The sequence below is a fragment of the Bombus vosnesenskii genome, unplaced genomic scaffold (genome assembly GCF_011952255.1).
Source record: "Bombus vosnesenskii isolate JDL3184/JDL3185 unplaced genomic scaffold, Bvos_JDL3184-5_v1.1 scf7180000013348, whole genome shotgun sequence".
In the NCBI taxonomy this organism is placed as follows: Eukaryota; Metazoa; Arthropoda; class Insecta; order Hymenoptera; family Apidae; genus Bombus; species Bombus vosnesenskii.
The window spans coordinates 1,319,192-1,332,536 of record NW_022882984.1 but is presented as its reverse complement, the minus strand read 5'-3'; the positions used below and the strand labels follow the sequence as shown (position 1 = coordinate 1,332,536).

Below are 13,345 nucleotides of genomic sequence, written 5' to 3'. Positions count from 1 at the left end.
ATAATTTTATTAAAATATTTTGATACCAATTTTATTTTTACAAATAGATTTAACATAAAAGAATAAATAAATTACACGTTAGTATACAAAGTAATAATTTATTTAAAAAGTTGTACTTTTGAATAAAAAACATTTGAAAAATTATTTGGTTTGTAAATATGATTTCCTATATTAATCCCATATAAACGAACGTTGCGCTGTTATAATTCTTGAAATTCCATTTCAAACAGTTTTTTAATTACATCATTCATTTGTAACTCTTCTGTTATTTCAATTATTAACTCCTCTATCAATTTATCAGATATCCTGTTTAAAAATATTTTTATCATTTAAAATTTGTAAGAAATATATAGGATAGTATACTCACCATGCCACGATATCCCATGGTTTATTTTGTGTATTGCTAGAATACATTGGCTTTGATTGACACAATTTTTTATATTCACATCTGTATGTTAGAAATAGTAATTCAGTTTCTTCTGAAATAGCAAGCTGCACTCCATTTTTGATGTTTGAATCAATAACCTTTCCGTTATGAATAATCTAGAGATTTTGTTAAAAAACATATATAATTTCTATCTATTCTAATTAGATGGAGTATATTATGTCACATACTTTTAGTGCTGTTTCATAATCTACTTGACACGAAGCATCACAATGTGTCATTTTAGGAACTTTGCCCATAGAAGATATACAAATTAATTGTACATTTTCATTGTGTCTTTTAATTTCAGATAAGCTGTCGCAATTCATAAAATATTCAATTTTATTGTGCTTAATGAAGATGTATTTTTATTACTGTATTCTATTTACCCATTAAGATTACAATGTGATTGTTCATAACTGGTTTTTGTTAAAGAAGCTTTAGTATCACAATCTTTAGGTGACTGATATTTTTGTAAAAATTCTCTTAATGTTTCCACAGACGTTTCCGAAACAGGTTGCATCTCCAATTCATTTTTCTATAATATAATTCACAATAGTGAATATTAAATAATATATTAATTTTCATTATATATATATGCATATATGTATATATAATATAAAATAAACTGCAATGAGTGTTACCTTTTTTGATACAAGAGCCACTAAGTCGTTTATTACAGGAGCTAGTGCAACCAAATGCTCCTTGGGAATTGTAGTTACTTTTTTAATTAAATCATCCTCCTCGTTAGTAAAATTGTTTGCTTCAATATTTACTCCTTTGCTTTTCGTATTTTTCGCCTCTCGCATTTCTGTAGATGTCCTTTTACGTATTGCGACCGATTGTTGTCCACTATTTGTTTCAGGTTTACGCTTAGTTCGAATTTCTATATTACTATCCTATTTTATAAAACCCAATGTTTTGTTAAATCCTCCTTAAGATATTTTATTTTTAATATGTCTTACATTTTCAGAATCTATCGTTAATCCATCCATCACAGTTCGAATGTCATCTTCTTTAGAATTATTTATATTTTTCGTGGAATCAATCTGAACAACGTCCCTGGAAGATGTTGTACGCGTTATAGGACTAGGATATAGTAGTTCTGGTAACGTATAATCCTGAGCGTATAGATTTCCGATTTCCTTAGTATTATTCTCATTTTCTTTCTGATAAGTATAGCCTGCAAAATATACACTTAAAGTTATAACATATTTAGAATAATATGTACCAAGTAATATAAAACCTGAAATAATTTTCGTATACTTTTTCTTCTTATATCGTTTCTTCTCTTTAGATTACCCTTAGACATTTTAACATCCATGCTGTACATGCTTAACCGATTAGATAGATTCTTGCGATTGCAACGCCCTTTGTTAGGTAAAAATATTGGTGCAGTAGTGATTACAGGTTGTACATTCTTGTGACTTGTGGATCCATATCTACTTTCTAAATTTAACTTTAATTTAGATAAAATAGCATCACATTTATTTTGAAGATTCTTCCCCTGCAGAAGAATACATTTTTAATAAATTGTATAATTTATAAATATTAATAATAAAATTTCCTATTTAAGCATTACCAACGGTATAATTGTAGTATCTCCTGAACAGAAATAGTAAGTAGAAATCTCAACTTTATCACAAATATTTATCAGATTGTAGACAACCTGTAACACATCTTGAAGTTTTGTAGAATGACCCTCAAGGATAGAGTTTGGAATATGTTTATAATAAGCAGTTAGAGCTTGTATTAATAATTGATGAGCAGCAACCAGCTTTTGCTTTATCATATCTTGATGAAATACAATATTCTTATATTGTTTTAATCCTAGTCTGGGAGAAATAGCTCTGATATGTCTTTGAATGCTTGTAACAAGTCTGTTAAGATTGTACAGATAATTTCTTGAAAATCTTATAGAAAATTCTAGTGTTTGCTGTTGTCTTCTTTTCAAATCACTATCACCATCTGGTAAAGGAATTCTGCATAATCTAAATGATATTTCATCTAGTAGTTCAGCAATTTTCTTTTGCATCGATAATAGTTTCTGTATGGTAAATGGATCTGGTTGTATATAAACAATATCATCTTTGTTATTACTTGAATCTGTATCAGAATTATTCTCAAAATGGTTGGTTGCACGAAGAAGTTGGTTTGTATAACATTTTTTCTCTGTGATAGAAGAATCTGACAAAGACTTTTTAGCCTTAGATTTAAAAACTGTTTTCTGTCCTTCAGATTCACTATACATATAAATATTACTGCCCCGAGAAGTTGGAACTGAAACATTAGTTTTACATGTACCCCTATTCTTTGTTAACGTTTTCTCCTTTGAATAATTGTCCCCGATGCTGTTTACCTAACGTAGATGAATTAATGAAAATTTGACGTAAGTTAGAACAATATAGTGAATTAACACATTATGGTACACATAACATAGATCAAAATAAAAGCTTCAAAACACTTACTTTTGTATAAATCACTTCATTTTTAACATTAGATTTAGGATTTCGAATTCCTTTACTTCGTTCAGGGAGGGCATCTTCTTCAAGTCTTTTAAGTTCTCTATCTACATTTTGCATATTTTCTTGCAACAGGTCTTTCATATTTTGTATAGAATAGTCAACATCTTTTTTGTCAAACCTCAAACTATTTAACTCCTGTTCTTTAACGAATGAAGCCCATATACGTTCCTCATCCTCTTTGCGTCTGTGTCTCTGTACATTTCTTACTATGTGTTTAAAATGACTTTCAGGTATATACTATAACAAAAGATATTATTTTATATTAATGGTTTTTGCCATTTTAATTATTATATATATTTAAATATGCTTGCATGTTTATATATGTGTATATATATACATATATATATGTTTACATATACAAATACCTTAAAGCTATAATCTTCAGTTACTTCTAAAGAAAGAAAATGTTCTCTATCTTTATTGCTTATTTCATTGGTTGGTCTATTTTCTACCATAAAAGACATTTTTTCTAGGATGAATTAAAATTTTGCAGAAGCGACAATCAAATCTTTTTGTTTACGCGACAGTATGGCAAAAATTATCTCAAAGGATGTGTGAACTCGAGGAAAATGGGTGTAACCCTATTTGTTTCGAATAGTAATATAGAAGAAAGTTAAAAAATTGTCTTCTATTCGGTTTTTGAACAGGAGTTAAATTAGCATCTTAACCTCGATCTTTTGACAACATACCAAAAATACTTCAGAGTATTCTTTTACATCGAAATTAGGTCTCTATTGAATGTTATATATTATATGTATCTATGTACATATATACATATGTATGCATAGATGTTTAAAAACTAAAAACACACGTTTATAAATACACGTCTATTTTAGTTGATATAAATAATTTTTACTTATATTTAAAATGAAACACAATTTAGATTGTAATTTCTCAATGTTCAATTTCTTTAATACATCGGAAAATATTATATCAATACAAAAATTCTTTTGCTTCGTTAGAAATTACAATCAATTAAGTGCAGAAAACTACAGGAAACTTTACAATAGAAATATTTTGACAAATGATTCTTAATATGATTATGTATTAAAAATGAAGCAATTTTCTTTTAGTTGGACAAATTTTTAACTCATGAAGATTTACAGAATGCAAATATAAATAAATAAGTTAAAATAGTATTGATAAAAGCTTGGGTGCGGTTAAGGCGTGCTACCATTTGTTAAGTATCATTGGATCAATACTCATGCGCGCAAGGATATAGAAAATACAAGTGTCATGGTTGTGAACGAGTTTTGTCCTGCGTATCTGAATAGTCTACCTGACGATCTATACCTTTGCGCGCTTGCTTTTCAAATTATCCAAGTAATCAGCATTACGATCAACCTTTATTATTCTTCTGTTATGATATCATTAATACATTGCTATACGTGCTCCCAAGAATTTCAAATCTCCTTATCTAAATATATTTAATCAACTATTTCTTAGAAACGACTAAATTTCTCTTAACAGTTTATTGTAAGTGACCGCAAAATTGTTGCTAAACCGTTAACCAATCCTTAGTTAGTTCGACGTGACGTCAGGAAATTCAGGCGCAGAATCACAATCCACCAGGCTCCCGATTACTTGCATGTTGTCGATTTTTCGCCTATTATTACGCAAAACGTCTGGAAATTTAAATCTGATTTGGTAATGTATAAGAAGACAATTTCTTCATTCTTTCTACAGATTTAATTTATTTTTATTTCTTTTTATTTTCTGTACTTGTCACATATCATTTTGTAATACTTATATTTTTACAATGATAAAATATGCCGAATAACAATTTAATATTATGGAATGATCTTAATGGTAACGAAAAACGATATGTTACTTTTCTGTTAAGAAACAAAACGATATTGCTGTATTTGCATTTTAAAACATATTAAATTTTCAAATTAATAGTCATTTAAACATTTTAAACAGTGTATTTCATTATATGAATATTTTATATTTCAATGTTTCTTCTATTTTTTATATCAGATGATGTTTTATTTGAATTGTTTCAAATTATAGTGTAATACCTTTTCAGATTTCCAAAACATGATATACATCTAAGAAAAGCTTTTTCTAAATAAGAAAGTAATTTATATCTCTGTGATTTCTGTTTGTGTGTGTGTGCAAAAAATTTTATATGTCATTGATTTGCTAATATTTATGTCCTTATATATCAAGTAAACATACATTTTTTCAAAATGGCATCTACAGTATTAGTTAAATTATCAACTGTACCGTTTCCTCAAGTAAGTATCAGTTATATTTTATTTAAAACATAAATATTCATCTAAATAATACACATATTACTTTTAGGGAAAGAAATCACCATCAGAGAGAGATATAGTAACATTAACAGATAGGAATGAAGGATTGAATCAAAGTATAAGACATCAAACTATAAATATTGATAGAATAGCTCAACTGGAACAAAATATGAAATTTTTACAAGAACAACATCAAGCAACTTTGGTGGCTTTACACCAAGAAGTAGAATCATTACGTCAAAAAAATAGAGGTAAGCAGTAAATCATAACATTCTTTATCAATAATATGTTTGTTTCTCCATGGATAAATAAATCCCTAATACTTCGTAATTATGTGTAGATTTACAGTTTCAATTAGTATTCTCAAAAGGATCTACTTATGTACCTAGCAGTCCTTCTTCTCCTGAAGATAATGGAAGTGGGTTTGTGAAACCAAAGGTATGCTTTACAGTCTTGACGTGTTTCATGTAGATGTATACGCGTATATGCTCATGTGTGATATCAGGAACTTTAATTAGAAATTCTCTTTTACAGGGTAGCCCAGTATGTGTGAATGTTACACCATTACAAGTGGAACTTTTGGAGAAAGATTTACAAGATACCAAAATATCTTTACAAGTACTTAGAACAGAAAATCAGTATTTTTCTGAAATTATTGAAGAGCAGAAAAAGTTAGTAGTTGCAATAATTATCGGAAGTACTTAATTATAAATTATAAAAATAATTTTGTTCATTGCAGAAAGTTGAGTTCAATAGAAGAACAAAAGATAAATAAGAAGTCAATGATAGATGTAGGAATTCAAGTAGGACTTCATTCCCCTCGAGCACATTTAATTGCATGCTTTGAAGGCACAGAAGCAGCGATAAAACGATTACGCAAACAAAATGAGGACCAGAGAGAACAAATTGCAACATTGAAAGCAACATCACCAAATATGAATGGTAATAAAGGAGCTCGATCCCGTGACAGTAATAATAGTCATCATAGTCGCGGCTCACCTACGAGCACTATACAAGAACAAACTCCTCATATATTTCCACCATTACAGAGCTACTGGCATCACAAGTCATTTAGGTAATGAGGACTTAAAATGTTTATTACTATTTCAACATATATATATTTTACAGTTTATTTATAGTACCATATTGCAGGAACGGAAGAAATCGACACAATAAATCAGACCATCAGACGGAGATGGATTCGACTATGTTACCACAACTTCAAAATGGCAATATAAAATTAGATACGATGATGTTTGAATCTCTATGTTATCGATCTCGTGGTCATCGTAATTATTATCGCGATGAGAGTAATCGAAAATATAGAGGAAACATTTCACAAAAAGATCGTAGAGATAGTGAAAATCATCACCATCATCACCATCATCATCATCGACGAGATTACAAGGATAGGAGTTCTAAAAGTCATCAAAAAGAATTTCCAGATTCAGCAGAAGGATCTAGCGAAGCTGATAATTCTGCGGGTGGTAAATCATAAAACAAAAGTAGTCTGTTAATATACTAGTTATGTAGCAGACTTCCTATTCTTTACCTATATACGAACAATTACGAAAGACTCTAACAACGGTATATTTGTTAATAAAAGAACAATCTACGTTTTCTTATATCTGCTTTAATAAGATAGTATTAGTTATATGCATACAGCTTGGAGTAGGATAGTCGTAATATCAAATTAAAATTACGCAATCTTTAATGTAAAAATCTAGTCAAATTTTACTCATTATAGACTACTAATATAAAAACAAAATATTCGTGCTTAATGGATACAAAAGTATTAGCTTGTATGATTATTTCTGCTGTTACAAAATAAATAGAAAAATATATGACTGTACCATTTTTAATCAGAAAAGTGACAGTATATTTCTCTCCGACAGAAAATATGATCACAATGATGATTAGAAAGAATATGAAAATGAATAATAATAATAGTTACAATAATAGTAATAGTAATAATACAAATAACAATGAAAATGTTACAATCGATATTTGTGCAATGCTATGTTCTCAAGCTTTGAATGATAAAACCTTACACTTAATGTACACGTATGATATTTCAGTATTGTGTACATATATAATTTTCTTTTCTAGTATTATTTATATAAAATTGAGACTTAACATATAATTGAATGATTCAGTGATTATTTTTTGTTATATTTTTTAAATAATTTGACATAACATTTAATAAAATGTAAGTGATGTAAACATGAAAACTGTCCTGTAATGTTTATTTATTTGGTAAGATTGTAAAAAAATAATTAAATGTCAGTTTTTGTTTTATTTATTCTCTCCTTCACCTGAAACCTCTTTTTGTATTTTTCATTAAATTTTAATAAGAATAATTAATATCATTAAACATATAAAAGAAATATTTTAAAAGATACAAAGATATCTATATATACTAAAAATGTAAAAATTAATCAGTTATTAGCTGTTGTCATAATAGAAAATTATTCTTTAAAACAACGATACTTATAATTGCCGCGCAATAGCTCTTCGTATTAGAATCTACCAGGTATGGCAATTTTTATGGTTATGACTTGATATTGGATAGTTAACCAAGATAATCGAGATATAAATTGTATGGACGATAGTTACTGTTTAATTATGCAGGACTGTATAATTTAAAATAAAATCTAATAAGAGGTATAATAACACATCTATATAAAGATTTATTTCTACAAACGTAATTATTATTAAATTTTGAACCTTTCTATATCAATTGAAATGATACATTTTAAAAAAAATGTATTTAGTTATTCTCGTTAATAGTATCTTGACTATTGAAACAAATATAATACAAAATATTAAAAGATTTTTTTATTTTTCATACTATATAACGTATAAAGATGAAAATGAATTAAACGTTGGTCGTAGCAGAAATGGTCGTCTCTGGAAGAACTCATCTCTGATCGTACCATAGTTATATAACTGTAATTGTATTTATATGTATCATAAATCTATTTGAGAACCACTGAGAAATGAAAACGGTTGTGTTGTGCGTTGTGAGTTGTGCATTATATTTGAATTGGTAGAAAATCTTGAAATTCCGCGCGAATGTTGGTTGGTTTAGATATAACCAAAAAAAAAAAAAAGAAAAATAATAATAATAAAATAAAATAAAATAAAAAATTAAATATACGTAGATTTGATGTCTTAGAATTTAAACAGTAGGTGTATCATTTTAATTTGTATCTCTCGATATTTATTAGTTGATTACAATGTTAAGACATCTGAGATGAACATCAATTGAAATCCTTATGCTAAATACTTAATAAATATATAGGAACTATATTATAACTACATTGTGTTTGTGTATCTCAGATGGTATGAAAGTGTAAGATAACAAAATTTTAAAGAACAGAAGAAGAATTAATTAAAAACAATAAACTTTAAATATATACATATGTATATGTGAATAACTAATTGAAATTTTTAAATGACACACATGACTGAGGTAAGTATATTCTAAATATTGTAATGAAAATTACATTTTTTATAAATTTAAAATTTATATTGCTATAGGTAAACTTTGCCGATTTTCAAATGGAAGAAAGATACAAAAAATTAGAACGAACTTTAAAATTAGCTTCACTTAGACAGGAAAACAGAACTGAAGATGTATCATGGCCATTACTTACATCCCCTAGTATTTCAAGCATTAATGCAGATCCATTTGACTCTACTACTAATATTCCATCTTTACAAGTTTCCAAAATTGATAGTGAAGTTGTTTCTTCAAGCAATAATTTGAGGAATATACTGTTGAAAAAGAAAGGCATTAATAGTAATCACAAAATGATCGCTACATCTAGCGTTAAGAAGTTTCGAGAAGAAAATGACTGTTTAAAAGATCATCTTATGATGCCACCACCCAACTTTAATAATCATTTTTGTATCAAAAAGAAATTAAACAGCTTAACATCTCCTAATGCAAAATCTTTACCACGAATTAGAAGTAATTCCTCTGATATTGACATTGAATCACCTAAGAAAAAAGGAAATCACAGATTTTCTAGTAACGATGGAAACTATATTGACAGCTTTATTCCCTCACAAATTAGTTGTGATAATTTTGAAAATAAAAATGTTAGAATGTTTACAAAATGGAAAGTTATGTTAAATGAACAAAATGAGTTGGTTATTAAAGGAAAAATTGAGTGGTAAGATATGCAATATATACTGAGAGTTTTAATTTATTTGCTTTTTAATATTTATTTACTATCGATTTTATTATGTTAGTGGGAAGGTTGCTCAGAGTAAGCCTATTGTAAGAAGATTAACAAGTACTAAGATAGTATCCGTTTTTAAACATTTGTATCACTTGCAAGGAAATATTGTTGATGATGAGTATGGTAAATATCTTATAGTATTTATGTATGTGTGCACATGTTTATGTTTTGTATATATTGTATATTATTTCTTTATATTTAGAATTACCAGATTATGTTCGAGGTAAATTTTATAGTGGATTTCCTGATGATTGGGAAAATGTTTATCAAATTTGGAGAACATTTGTACAGCAAGGATGTAGTGCAACTTTTCGTTGGCCTACTCCCATTACAGATAGTGATGATGATTTAAGAAGTGAAATAACAGATATCACATTTTTCAATTCAAAAAGCCCTAAGAATAAAAGATCAAATTTGATGCCTTTTGAAGAATTCTATGCATCTGAAGCATCAGTTAATCTTGACTGTACATATAATATTTTGCAAACAAAGGAAAAACAAAATCTCAATTCACGTAGCTGTCAAAAAAGTGATTCATTCACACAAACATGTTTATCTGATACAATTAAGAACTCGCCTTACAGAGAAGTCAGCATTCAATCTTTAAAAAATCAATATGGTAATGATAAAGAAAATATAAATTTGAATTGCACTAAAACTACAGTGAACAGTTTGAAGGATAAATTGAACGTTATTGTAAACAACTTAACAGATAAAAATTGTGATGAAGAGTGTGTGGGTAAAATTATTGAAATATTTGATTGCTTAAATTATGTTGTATCATACGGGACAGTTAAATATAATGGATCTAATATTGAAAATTCAAAATTGAAAGGAGATAAACATGTAGTGGAAGAACGATATAATGGGATAAATGATAAGTCTCAAAATTGGGTAGAATCTGAATCAATTTCACTGCAACGTTCTGTAAATAGTACAGTTGCAAATCATAACAATTCATTACGAAGAAAGAGAACTTTTGCGGAAATGAGTAAAAATAATGATATCAGTACTTCCGATAGTGAAAATGAAATTTATGTAGGGGTTCCAAGGATACCGATAAATCGAATAATACGACAGAAAGACATATTACTGAAGCCTTGTAAACGTAGAATACGAAAAAAAACAATGTATCAAAACCATGATGCCATAGAAAAACAATATATTTCAAACGCACCATCAATTATGTCAGATAACAATAATGGGAGCTATATAAAAACAATAAGGTCTGAAAAAGAAAATGTTACAAATTTTAATGATTCTAGTATCAGTATTATAGAAGACGAGAGGGCTCATTTAAAGGTAAAGGGATATATAAGCTCAAATATTCAAAATGATGTAGATAAATATGTGAAATCTGATATCATGGGAAGAGAACAATGGGGAAAACCAAATGATTTTACGAAAATCGAAGATACACAGGAAATCCAGAAACATTCTGTACAACAGAATTCAACAGTTATTAATAAACCTATCAACTATTTGCAATATTCTAATAAAAATACAACAGACAATCCTGATCCTGAACAGACAGATCCTGAGTTTACTATGGTTAAAAAATGCAATAATACAATGACGCAAACGAATTCTTACTTACAGGAAAGCAGACATAAGAACGATCAATATCAAAATCATTCATCCTGTCAACAATATGAAGAATTATTATTACATCCAAAAAATACCATGACTGAAATGACGAAGCCTGTTGTAATTAGCTCAGTTCCTATTGATATAGAAATTAGAAATACACAATTACGTTTCTTACAAGATCCAAAGGTAAATGTAATTAAGGACGAAAATAAGGCCATTAAAGATTTAAATGAAAAAGTTAAAAATAGAAATTTGACAAAGAAAAGGTCTCCTATGAAATCTAATGCTATTTCAATAACGAACTCAAATTTATTATCTGATAGTACGCAATATTCTGAAGAATGCAGTAACATTCAATCGAGTAATGTCGATCCTATTATTTTGAAAAAGTCATTACAGGATAATTTAAAAGTTTCTAGAGATAATAAATTTATGAATAATTGTAAACCGAAATTATTATCTGCTTGGACACCGAACATTTTATCCAAATCAGGATTACATTTAATTTTTGAGGGAAAATTATTAAAGTAAGTAATTAAATTGTATAATGCACATTATTAATTTGGTATAAAACACATCATTATATTTATGTAGCGAAGTTGGCCACATCATACATAGGAAGTTTAAAACGGATATAATATTTCGCCGAGTATCACAAAAATTGGTCGAGACAATTCATCATGAATTTTATCAATTAATTGGTGACTTAAATGATACGAAACATGGTTAGAACTTGAAATATAATATTTAATAACATTAAAATATTTATAATTATATTTTATATATTAACGATATTATTCTATTTTATGTAGTTGTACCTAAAGAGTTGGTGAACCAGTGTCGTTATGGTTGCCCCACCAATATAGAACAGTTTTGTGAAATATGGAAATCATTAGAAAATGGTAAGCTCGTGATAAATAATAATAATAATAACAATAAGTAATCAATGATATTGGAAGTATGTATCTATTTCAAATTCTAAATAGAGAAATTATTTGTGTTTAAGCTGATATTACCGATTCGGTACACATTATAAATGTTGGTGTGAGTTCAAAAGGTAGAAGAATAATACCTCCATTAAGTTATTGGAGAGGTAAGAAATAAAGATTTATTTTTTCTCATCTATAAAATGATACATATCATACATGACATGATTATTTTTGAGCCTTTACCATTTTCAGGAGAGCGCATTGTTCTAAAAGACAACAACCCAGTATATAATCCTGGTACTTCTCAAAACTCTCTAATAGTTTCTCCTCATAAGTCTTCTGCTAAAAGCAACGACATAAAAAAGAGGAAGAACAGAAGTGATAGCAGCAAAAACAAACAATTAAACATATTGGCACAGGTAACAACTATAATTAATTAATGTAATCGTTATAATGTGCTGAACTTTACAAGAAAGTGCTAAATTTATTATCGTAGAATGTACCTACAATTTCACCAGAGAAATTGGTTAAACCCACTAAAAATAATACAAAATTAGTCGGACACAACAGACCCACAAGGATTGTAACAAGAAGTAAGAGAAAAGCTTTGCAAGAAGTATCAGAATCAAGCGTTTCCAGTGATGATAAAAATATTCCCGCATATGAGGTAATATCACTTGTTTAATTCTTTGTCTTTCTCTTTCTATAGGTTTCTAATCTTTTTCTTTACTTTAGTAGAATCAGAAAATGACATTTAATTCCGGAAATATAATAAGTAAAGACGATGTAAAATCCATAAATGTTGAAAATTTGGTAAGAGATTCTTCAACGACATTTATATTTATCAATACATTTTATAAAATTACCAAGTATGTAATTACATTATTTTCGTAGCATGAATCTCGCATAAATCTTGTTACAACGAAACCGACAAAAACAAGATCAAACGCGAGAAAAGATATCGAACCGAATACGTCACTTAGCACTCTTCCTAAACAAATGTAAGGTATTTACAGTTATAATATCAATTTTGTGATCTTACATTCAGTAGTATTGATACCGTATATTTATTCAGTCTTGGAAATCAGCCATCAGCTGGAAAATATCGTGATGTAGTATATACGTATTATCAAGATGTTGCAGGTAAAAACGACATATTATCAGATGATCAAGTCTCTCATGTATAAAGCAATACGACGTTGAAAAAATTTTATTTATACGCACGTTTTACAGTTATGACTAATATAGTGTAAGTGTTTTGTTACATTTTTAAATAAAAAAACAGATATATGACTATTGTTCGTTTGCTGATATATGTTGTTTATTTTTGTTTCAATTGAAAGAGGATATTATATGTACTACTACTTAC

The 13,345-nt window shown here is 28.0% G+C and overlaps 3 protein-coding genes across 7 annotated transcripts; 2 read left to right on the top strand and 1 right to left on the bottom strand.

Annotated features, from left to right (window-relative positions):
• Positions 1–78: 78 nt before the first annotated feature.
• LOC117236389 lies at positions 79–4,207 on the bottom strand. Of its 3 annotated transcripts, none has more exons than XM_033499294.1 (10): positions 4,124–4,207; positions 2,893–3,186; positions 2,007–2,783; positions 1,691–1,931; positions 1,390–1,607; positions 1,069–1,323; positions 814–962; positions 616–739; positions 368–543; positions 79–306 (listed from the first exon to the last, which is right to left on the bottom strand). In XM_033499294.1, exons 1-10 carry the CDS (start codon positions 4,124–4,126, stop codon positions 201–203), a joined length of 2,343 nt encoding a protein of 780 aa, XP_033355185.1. In that variant the 5' UTR covers positions 4,127–4,207; the 3' UTR covers positions 79–200. The 3 variants fall into 3 exon arrangements, with proteins under 3 accessions (XP_033355185.1, XP_033355186.1, XP_033355183.1); XM_033499295.1 differs by lacking the exon at positions 4,124–4,207 and adding an exon at positions 3,639–3,753; XM_033499292.1 differs by lacking the exon at positions 4,124–4,207 and adding an exon at positions 3,315–3,413.
• A 254-nt stretch (positions 4,208–4,461) lies between these two features.
• On the top strand, positions 4,462–7,069 carry LOC117236390. The gene is made up of 7 exons (XM_033499296.1): positions 4,462–4,596; positions 4,979–5,189; positions 5,257–5,458; positions 5,548–5,645; positions 5,742–5,878; positions 5,947–6,282; positions 6,360–7,069. Exons 2-7 carry the CDS (start codon positions 5,142–5,144, stop codon positions 6,703–6,705), a joined length of 1,167 nt encoding a protein of 388 aa, XP_033355187.1. The 5' UTR covers positions 4,462–4,596; positions 4,979–5,141; the 3' UTR covers positions 6,706–7,069.
• A 1,108-nt stretch (positions 7,070–8,177) lies between these two features.
• LOC117236330 lies at positions 8,178–13,287 on the top strand. 3 transcript variants are annotated; one of them, XM_033499171.1, is made up of 12 exons: positions 8,178–8,682; positions 8,751–9,388; positions 9,468–9,580; positions 9,660–11,574; positions 11,642–11,772; positions 11,860–11,949; positions 12,054–12,140; positions 12,229–12,395; positions 12,473–12,643; positions 12,715–12,789; positions 12,871–12,982; positions 13,052–13,287. In XM_033499171.1, exons 1-11 carry the CDS (start codon positions 8,665–8,667, stop codon positions 12,979–12,981), a joined length of 3,516 nt encoding a protein of 1,171 aa, XP_033355062.1. In that variant the 5' UTR covers positions 8,178–8,664; the 3' UTR covers position 12,982; positions 13,052–13,287. The 3 variants fall into 3 exon arrangements, 2 of the variants coding, with proteins under 2 accessions (XP_033355062.1, XP_033355060.1); XM_033499169.1 differs by having other exon boundaries at positions 8,179–8,682; positions 12,871–12,977; XR_004493836.1 differs by lacking the exon at positions 13,052–13,287 and having other exon boundaries at positions 12,712–12,789; positions 12,871–12,924.
• Positions 13,288–13,345: the final 58 nt, after the last annotated feature.